This window comes from Cupressus sempervirens, chromosome 4 (genome assembly GCF_028749045.1).
Source record: "Cupressus sempervirens isolate cs-2001-9-10 chromosome 4, ASM2874904v1, whole genome shotgun sequence".
In the NCBI taxonomy this organism is placed as follows: Eukaryota; Viridiplantae; Streptophyta; class Pinopsida; order Cupressales; family Cupressaceae; genus Cupressus; species Cupressus sempervirens.
The window spans coordinates 394,919,643-394,929,640 of NC_143121.1; the positions used below are offsets into that span (position 1 = coordinate 394,919,643).

The 9,998-nt window shown below is 33.1% G+C and overlaps 1 protein-coding gene across 1 annotated transcript; it reads right to left on the minus strand.

Moving 5' to 3' along the window:
* Nucleotides 1-1,859: 1,859 nt before the first annotated feature.
* Nucleotides 1,860-4,737, minus strand: LOC149561711 (acidic endochitinase-like). Its single transcript, XM_089827890.1, has 3 exons — nucleotides 4,620-4,737; nucleotides 3,893-4,428; nucleotides 1,860-2,410 (listed from the first exon to the last, which is right to left on the minus strand). The coding sequence occupies exons 1-3, from the start codon at nucleotides 4,735-4,737 to the stop codon at nucleotides 2,000-2,002; spliced, it is 1,065 nt and encodes a 354-aa protein (XP_089684016.1). The 3' UTR covers nucleotides 1,860-1,999.
* Nucleotides 4,738-9,998: the final 5,261 nt, after the last annotated feature.

The window sequence follows — 9,998 nt, forward strand, 5'->3', positions numbered from 1 at the left end:
CATACTTGATCTTTGCTATCATTTTTATTGCCTTAATATTTTCTTTGCCTAATTTCAATTGTTCCTTTGATTTATGATTTCAAGTAATTCATTCCACTTGAAATCACTTTCCCTTGCATAGAAGTGGAATCTAGAAACAACAAATGCCAAAATTATAATCTATGAAAATGGATCATACAATGTGATCTGAAATGTTGATGGTAAAAAATTCCATACAATGAAATCTAAAAACAACATATGAACATTTCAGTTTGTACATATGAATTATAGAGTTTTATCTTTAACATTGATGGTGAAACTCTTATATACTAGAATCTAAAATTAAAAACTCTCAATATTATACATCATGAATATGAAACATGGAATGTGATCTAGAACATTCATACAATGAAATCTAAAATTAACAATGTTCAATCAATATTATAGATTTTGAAAATAGATTACAAAATGTGATTTGAAATTTTGATACAATAGCTTTCATAAAATGAAATATAACTAGTAGTTGCAAGCTTTTGTGCTTGCAATGATAAACCAATAGATTTTATTTTACAAATTGTGAAGTAGTTTACATAATATAAAATATATATAAAAGAAAATACAAAATACAAAATATAAAATGATATTTTAAATAAAAAGTAAATTAATTTTATAAGTATAATTATATAGATAAGTTAAATTTTAAAAGCTAAATTTTGAGTGTCAAAATTTTTTAACATTGTGGACAAACTAAATAAAGTGCCTGTTATGTGCAAAGTTGGCTCTCACTTTACTTACATGCTAAATCATTATTGAAAACAAATCAGAAACAATAGAAGAACTACAAATCAACTAAAAAAATTCAGACTATAATTTTTATATTTTTGTGAGCATGACTAATAATAATAGATTGGTCAACATGCACCACTTTGAAACAATTGAGAAAAATTTAGACTCATACACAAATACAAATAAAAATATGAATGTAGATACAAATACAATCATATTAAATTAAATTCTAAGCATCTCAATAAAATATTGTAATTATTAGTTTTTTATATGTTGAAAAAAGAAAATTAAACATTTTATTAATTTTTTAGATTATGAAAAAGGAAAGTTAAACTTAATTAATTGAACTTAATTATAAAAAAGAAAAGTTAAATTAAAAAAATTCATCATTACAAAATTATAAAACTGATAAGATTTTACAATTTTTCATTATGTTAGATGTATATCATTCTTATTTAAATATTATTTAACAATTTTAATAAATCAAATTTCAATATCATTATTACACCTTGCATTCTGAGATAAGTAATGCATGCCATTTATTCCTTGTGATCTGTTATTTATATCACAATTTAGTGAAATATTCATATTTAGAAAAGGACAATCCATAGAGACCTTTATTGTTGAAATATTCAAATTTAGAAAAGGACAATCCATAGAGACCTTTATTGTTGGAAAAATATTCTATCGTGAAATCTAGAAAATATTGCAAAACTGAAACAAACCAGGAACACTAACAATAATATAATTAAAATTTTATAAAAGAATCAGAAAAATTTATAAATTTATCAAAAATGTTAACAGAACAATCGGAATAAAAGCACTAAAAATAATTTGAAATTACTGTGAAGAATCTATGTTGGGGAAATGTGTGAATTTCACGGGAGTGTATTGAGTTTATATAGTTTATATAGATTTTAGAATAAAAATTAATTTAATCAGTGATAGAAGGCATTGGAAATTTCTGTTCAAATTGTGAGCAGAATACAGATTCTAAACTATTTCCAGAACTTTCATCTAGCCAGGGAACCAGCTAATACTTAAGACAGGAAAATGAAACTGCAAACCACATTCTGGTGAACAGGAAAAAGAAATTTAGAGACAAGTGAAGAGCATTAGGGAAGCTCAAGTGATATTACAACGGTAGTAGATAGTTTGCTATAGAGAAGCCAAAATAAACTGCTTGACCAGGGATGGCCTTATTATTGCAGTGCGGGAATTGAAATATTTCTGATCAGACGGAAGCTTTGATGGCCAAGCTATATTGTGAGGTACTATCATAGAACTCGTTCCAGAGCATGACTCCACCATATTGCTCGGATTCCTTGATCTCGGGAAGCACGTAGGAGATGAGTTTATCAGCAGGAATGAAACCGCCACTGAAGGTAGCCTTAGTGGAGACTGGAAGGCCAAGGAAGAAGCTATGTTTTTGGGTGGTCTTAATACTGGTGGTCCACTCTTTATACGCACTCAACAGATTGGTAGCATTCCCATCAACGTACTGGCAGGAGGGATAGTTGTAGAACCTGATCCACACGTAATCAAACAGTCCAGTTTGCAATGCACTTAGCTGTGCGGTTAGTAAAGTGTTCGCCTGGGCTATTTGAGAGGGAGGTGAGCAATGAGGAAAGGCGCTGAGATACACCTACAAAATTGAAATACAGATGAGTCAATTCAAATGACGATTAATCAGCTTAATTAACTATTTCATTATGAGGTTTGCATTTAAAGAAGCCTGAAAAATAGAAACAGAAAATTTGTGATATGGATTTACTGTGTAGTATTTTAGTTAAATATTTTTTTTTACGAGTATTGGTTCAGAGATGAATTCTTATAAGCAATAATTGCTAGAAGTTTTGTCAATTTTCATCAGAGATTGTTCTTGTGATCTATTACTTATGTAACTTTGATCAATGAGTTTGATTCAAAAGCTAGACACTGTTGAATCTTAATAGCAATTAAAAACAATTTGACTTGTTGAAAGTATTGCCTACTTAACAATTGATAAGTTCGAGATAATTTCCATTGAATAGTTCATAGGACACAACAATTGTTGAAGGTTTGGTAATTGGTGCTACAAACAAAATATGATTTAACCTTGGAAGAAAATATTGCATAAAAAGTGTTTGAACTACTTCTCATAAAACTTGGCTCAATAAGTTTGGCTCTGAAACTACACAGTTGAATCTTAATATCTCATACTTATCAATTGATGAGCTCAAGATGCTATATAATAATTCATTTGTAAGTCACAACAATCAATTGATGAGCTCAAGATGCTATATAATAATTCATTCGTAAGTCACAGCAATCTGCAAAATGAGATTTACAAGCAAAGTGAGAATAACCAGGGAAGAAACTCTGTGGTTAAGTGTGCTTTGACCACTAGTAATGAAATTTGGGTCAATGACTTTGACCCAAAAATCACACACTTGAAACTTAATAGCAATATTGCAAAATCAGTTGTGAAAAATATCTTCTACTAATCAATTGATGAGCTCAAGGAACTTTCTATAAATCATCCACAAAATGCACCATTTGCCAAAGGTATTGCTAGTGCTATTGGCAATAAAAGTGGAATTAAAAGTGGAATTAACCATGAAAGAAACTGTGTGGTTATGCACACTGGAACCACTACACATAGTATTTGGGTCAATGAGTTTGACAAAAAAATTACACAAGTGAATTTTGACAGCAATATCCCAATTTGATTTTTTGTGGAAAATATTGCCTATTTATCAAATGATGAGCTTAAGGTACTTTCTAATGAATGGTTCATAAGAAATAACACTTGCTGATGGTTTTGCAAAATAGGTTGTAAACAAAGTGGGATTAACCTTGGAGAAAACTCTATTGTAAGATTGCTTGAGAGTAGTACTAGAAAGAGTGAGCACCTAAAAAATCTACATACTTCATTTCTATGAACATCACCTAAATACAATGAACGATAAATATTCCATTCATTTTTATAAAAGAAACCTTTGCCAACCATTCATAAAACTTAGGATCCCATAAAGTGTACTAAAAACTACACACCACATAAAATCAAAATCAAAATGACAATAGGAACAAAATATCTCCTACTTATAACTAAAACAATGAGAGAAAATACTGAATACTCAAACACCTTCCTGGCGGCGGTACCACGAGCAGAAAGGGCCTTGGCCAGATCGTCCCAGTGCTCGGACGTGGTGTAACGGATGCTGAAGTCGATGCCGTCCAAAACAGCGGGTCCGAGAGGCCTGGAATCCGACTGGCCGCCGAAGAAGTTGTTCCACAGATACAATCCGAAGTTTTCCGCGCCCTCGGTGGTGCCGAGCCCACAGTTTCCTTTCTCCCCTCCCAACGAGAGAAACACCTTCACTCCTTTTGACTGGCACAACTTAATGTCGATGCTCAGCAATTGACATCCTGCGGAAGAAGGGTCGCAGTGGCCGGAGAGATCAAGCACTGGCGTTCGCCCATACCCGAACGTCGTCAGAAACCCGATTATCACGATCGCAAAACGGCCGCTTGCACAGGTCTCGGCAAGGGACGGTTCGAGGGCGTTTTGGCCCCAGTATATGAGCAGGCTTCCTGCCCATGCACCACTCCATAATAGGGATAATGCCAGAGCAATTGAGGAAACCCTAATTAGGGTTAGGGTTCTCTCCAATGGGAATGCTTGGAAATAGACTCAAGTGTCGATTAATGTGTGCGCGTGTCTAAGCTCATGGATTGGGATACTTATATAGGGAACTAGAAGGATGCATTTTTTTTCTTCAAGTGTTTTATGTCATATTAAATTGTGTTTTATATTCAAGACGTCCAATCTGAAACGTCTGAAATAAGTGAATACAACAGTAACTTGATACCATCTTTTCCATGCGCCTCACTAAAATAATCACGATTGCAAGTTGTTCTGCCATCTACTCGTTCATTATCATGATTCCATCCGTTGTTTCTGCTTTCTTTACTGGTAGTTAATTGCATCAACCGGTGTATTCGCTGATAAGTCCTTTTTAATATAGAGGCGTTTTGTGATTTGTGTTTTGTTTATTGTACTATTGAGGATAAAGGAAGTAATCTATTTTGCCGTAGCCAATGGACTACTGTAGAAAATTCTTGACTTTGCTGTAGTGATAAAGATTATTCATTTTGTTGTGCGTAATTTCTTCTTTGTTGTTTACTTCACATGATCTTTGGGATTTGCTAGCAAGTGGTATTGTAGAAAATGATTTTGTGGAGCAAGCATATCACGCAATGTATCAAATTTCTTGATGCAAGTAGGAAAAAAGATTAGTTCAGGATAATCAATAAACTTAACTATTTCAATTTTACATTGTAACAAAATGAATTTTCTATCTTTGTAAAATTTTACAATTCATTCTTAACTCGTCAAATATGTTTTTGTCTATCTACTCACTCATAGGCAATTGTAGAATTGCATTGGAAAATTAATTGGTGGGCTTAAGGGTACGGTCCTATGAGGGGGGCTTAAGCTCTATTTTCTAGGAAGTGGTGGTCTCATGAGCAAAATATAATTTTGCTATGGTATTATTTAGAATCTTCTCTTGAACAATAGAAGCCCCACATTTTTAGGAACCGTGTGAAAAAGGGGTGGGGCCCCACCAGCCTAGGAATGTTTTTTGCCATTTGTCAATAATCTAAATTTTAGATTTTAATTAAAATGTAATTTTAGAGGGAATTTAAATTTTCAGCTTATTTTCCATGTGACCCCAACCCCAGCCCAAGGACTGCGTTTTTTCATACTTCATTCTCGTGAATTCCAAGTTCTTTATTTTATCATCTCTCAATTTCTTATAAATATAAACTAGTTTATATATATTCTATATATATAAAATAAGTCAAGAGATATCTCTCTGAGGCATCTATTACACTAAGACAATTTATGAAAATAGGCACCTCCAAAAGGATATCTCTCAGCTTATTTTATATATATATATATATATATATATATATATATATATGCGAAAGGAAATAAATTGTTATTTTATTATTATAGTTAATCTATAATGAAAAATTTAATTATTAAATACCTAATAATTTTGTGATATGCTATAAACTTTATATGTTTATTTTGAACATGTGTTTAGCATAATAGATTCATTTGAAATTAAAGCAATCTATATCTTTTCATCAATTTTTTTGTTTAATTAATTAGTATTAAATTAGGGCAAATTGGAGATTTTTATTTTTGTAGTAGTGTGTATATAAGCTTAATTGCTAAGGTTACATAAAGCTTAGGTCAAGATCATGGAGAGGAAAATGATAATTGTAATATTTAATATATCTTTACCACATATATGATATATTACATACTTTATGTGTTCTCTTAAAAAAAAAGTATGGTGCAACAAATTATTCTCTATTATATATTATTATTTTTGACAAAGGAATGTTTTAAATAAATAACTTACTGTAGAAATCACCTCTCTCTCTCTCTCTCACACACACACACACTCACACTCACTGAGTGAGTCCTCAAAACTCTTTTACTAATTCCTACCTCTTCCATTCTCTCACTAACTCCTAACATCTTTCTCAAACTTGTAATCCTTAAGCTCTATCTCTTTGACTAATCCCTAATCCTTAACCCCCCTCTCTAACTTGTAATCTTATTCCCTTAGTTATGCTCGCTCTCTCTCTCTCTCTCTCTCTCTCTCTCTCTCTCTCTCTCTCTCTCTCCCCCCTTATTTTATTGTAATATACACTGATTTTCTTGTGTATTTTTAGCCCTATATCCCTTGCCCCTCGCCCCTGTCCCCCCCTCTCTCCCTCTCCTCTAGCCATTGCTTGACCCTAATTACCACACACACACACACACACACATACCTCATCTTTCTCCCTCTCTCTCCTCGCTACCCATTGCTTGCCCCTAATTACCATCTCTCTCTCTCTCTCTCTCTCTCTCTCTCTCTCTCTCTCTCTCTCTCTCTCTCTCTCTCTCTCTCTCTCTCTCCCCCTTCCTTCCTTCCTTTCCACACACACACACACACACACACACCGAGTGACTCCTCAAAAATCTCTTACTAATTCCTACCTCTTCCATTCTCTCACTAACTCCTAGCATCTCTCTCAAACTTGTAACCCTTAAGCTCTATCTCTTTGACTAACCCCTAATCCTTAACACCCATCTCTAACTTGTTATCTTATTCTCTTAGTTATGTTCTCTCTCTCTCTCTCTCTCTCTCTCTCTCTCTCTCTCTCTCTCTCTCTCTCTCTCTCTCTCTCTCTCTCCCCCCTTATTTTATTGTAATATACAATGGTTTTCTTGTGTATTTTTAGCCCTATACCTCCTGCCCCTTGTCCCCACCCCCCCTTATCTCTCATTCTCCTCTAGCCATTGCTTGACCCTAATTACCATATATATATTCACCTCATATTTCTCCCTCTCTCTCCTCGCTAGCCATTGCTTGGCCCTAATTACCATCTCTCTCTCTCTCTCTCTCTCTCTCTCTCTCTCTCTCTCTCTCTCTCTCTCTCTCTCTCTCTCTTCCATTCCTAATAACTATGTCCATGAATTATATGCCCTAATTATTCTCTCTCTACCTCATCTATCTCCCCATCCCCATTAATTATCTACCTCATTTATACCCTTCTCCCCTTTTAATTTTAGCTTTAAAAGTTTGACTTATCCTGTAAAGTTCTACTTCATTTTTAAAAGGTTGTTTGGATATATATAGAAGTTCAACAGTATTTCTAAAACATGATGTAATATCTAACTATTTTTTTCTTTAATTTTTTTAATATTCTAATATTAATAGTTAACTGTAATACTATCAAATTTTAGTTATATTAATCAACTATAACTTTAATTTAACAATTTAATTTTAATTCAATAATTTGAAAATAACTAAATGTCTATATAAATAGACAAATCATGAAATTCAAATTTTGATTGATTGTAGTACAATTTAAGCCTATAATTAACTTAAAATAAAAATATATAATTTTGAAAAAATAAATAAAAAATAAATACTACAGATACTGGTGTAAATGCTATAGATGATATACATGCCTTGCCACTTTCCTATCTAATGATTTACATGCGTCACATCCAACCAAGATCACTATAGCTATCTTGGGGTCTATAATAGCATGGAATGACTATCCTTGGAAATAAAATTTGATCATTTCCTTATAAATTCATCTTACAATTTGAGTGAATTATTAGAAATATGGATATCATCACCCAAATGAATGACTCCTCACTTGCCTCCAATCACCCTGCAATCAATTCATTCTACCTATCTAGTAAACTTGTCACATTGTCTAAGCCAACATATACACCACATATCTCTCTTTTCATTAATTTAGCCAGTCCAACCGCTCATCTTCCTCTACATTATCAAGGCTTCCCCTCACACCGATAGCAAGACAAGAGATCTACTAACTAAATAGGGTTCCTTGAAATAGTTCAAAGATAGGGTAAAAGCACAAACCTGTGTCACCTTTTATAAAGAAACATGATATCAGAGTGTGACAGATCAACATTAATGACAAAAAAATGGTGTTTGTGTTTAAAATATGAAGATGATGTGAACTGATGAAATGTGTAGAATTTTATGAATTTTATGCCTATAATTTTTATAATTTCTTGGACTAAGAATTTATTTATTTTATTTTATTTTGAAGTCCTTTTTTTAACTGTAAAAAATATAGGATGTAGTTCCTATCAAACACATATGTGCAAATCATCTTTTTTTGTTTTGATTTGAAAATATTTTATAGATGACATGTATAGCTAGTGAACCAAAAAAGAAATAATTATTTTTGATGTATATTTTCTTTGTTATAAGTACTCAAGTTTGACCTTGTCAGAATCCAACAATTTTTTCCTCTCGTCAAAACTTCCCTATCAAATCTATACCTTCTTGAAAAAAAATTACATATTCGTGAAGAGGATTCACTCTAGTGATAAATATAACTTTTTTATTATTTTGATATGATTTACTATTTTTTTCCTTTTTTGAGGGAGCATCTTCTGAAATGTTGAAATATCAACTTATAATATTTTGAGATTATAAGATATTATAAGTAATCAAAACACTCAAAAATTTATATAATTATGATATTGAATCTGAGATTTATAAAAGGGTATTTTTAGTTTTTGAAAAAAATTGAGTTTTGATAGAGAAATGAGATTTGAACAAAATAGGTTTTTGTATCACAAATGGTGACAAATATTTGTGCTTTTACCCGATAATCAACATAGATAGGCTCCAGCTAAGATAAAATGTTGATGAGGGTGTCTTAGCTCTTTGGGTTCAAATTTATGTTGTCTCTAATGGACTTGTACAATTTATGCAAACCAAAAATATAAATGTTTAGTCTCAACAAATCTCTCTCTCTCTCTCTCTCACACACACACACACACACACACACTTGTGGGCATAAATTATCCTCTTTCTATATTTAGCTCTATCTCACCCCACTTCTCCTTCTATCTTTCTTCCATCTCCCTACCCCTCTAGTGATTGCTTCCCCCTAAATACGTTATGTATATTTACATCATGTCTCTAACTCTCTCTCTCTCACATCTCTCTTTCCCAAGCATATAATACATATATCTCCCCCCATAATTACTCTCCTTCCCTCTCTACCCACCCTCCTCTTAGCATATCTTCTCCTATTTAACCCCCCCCCCCCCACCCACTTATCACTATTATCCTCACCATGTCCACCTATCATATTCCCTAATTATTATATTTACCCAATCTCTCTCCTATTCACTTTTTCTCTTATATGCCTCCCCCTCTCACCATCTATTCCTCTTGATTACCATATAGCCCTAGCCCATGTCTCTCAACCTCAAGACACTCCTCTCTCTCTCTCTCTCTCTCTCTCTCTCTCTCTCTCTCTCTCTCTCTCTCTCCCTCCCTCCCTCCCTCCCAATTTCTCCCCCATCACCATTTCCATCCATTTGATGGCCTAATTATTCTCTTTCTCTCTACCTAATCTCTCTCCCCTTCAACATTATCTCTTTCTACTGCATATATTCCTACATCTCTCCCTTTGTCCTATTTCCACCCCTACTTACCATATCCTCTCCTTTATTACCATTTATCTCTACATCATCTCTCTGCTTGCTTGCCTCCTTAATCTCTTTAAGTCTTTCCTCTCCCTCCTCTCATAATCTCTTCCTACTATTTTCCCCTTATATCTACCCCATAGCTCTCACTCATGTATCTTTATCTCTCACAATCTCTCTTGCACATGTTTCTCACCAT

Bases quoted from the DNA above. Each gene is read 5' to 3' on its own strand.
- LOC149561711 (XM_089827890.1), bottom strand. From the start codon at position 4,737: ATGCAATTAACTACCAGTAAAGAAAGCAGAAACAACGGATGGAATCAT. The intron at 4,429-4,619 runs GTATCAAGTTAC...TCTATTTCCAAG, and splicing joins TGAGGCGCATGGAAAAGATG to CATTCCCATTGGAGAGAACC. The intron at 2,411-3,892 runs GTGTTTGAGTAT...TCAATTTTGTAG, and splicing joins GTGGTACCGCCGCCAGGAAG to GTGTATCTCAGCGCCTTTCC.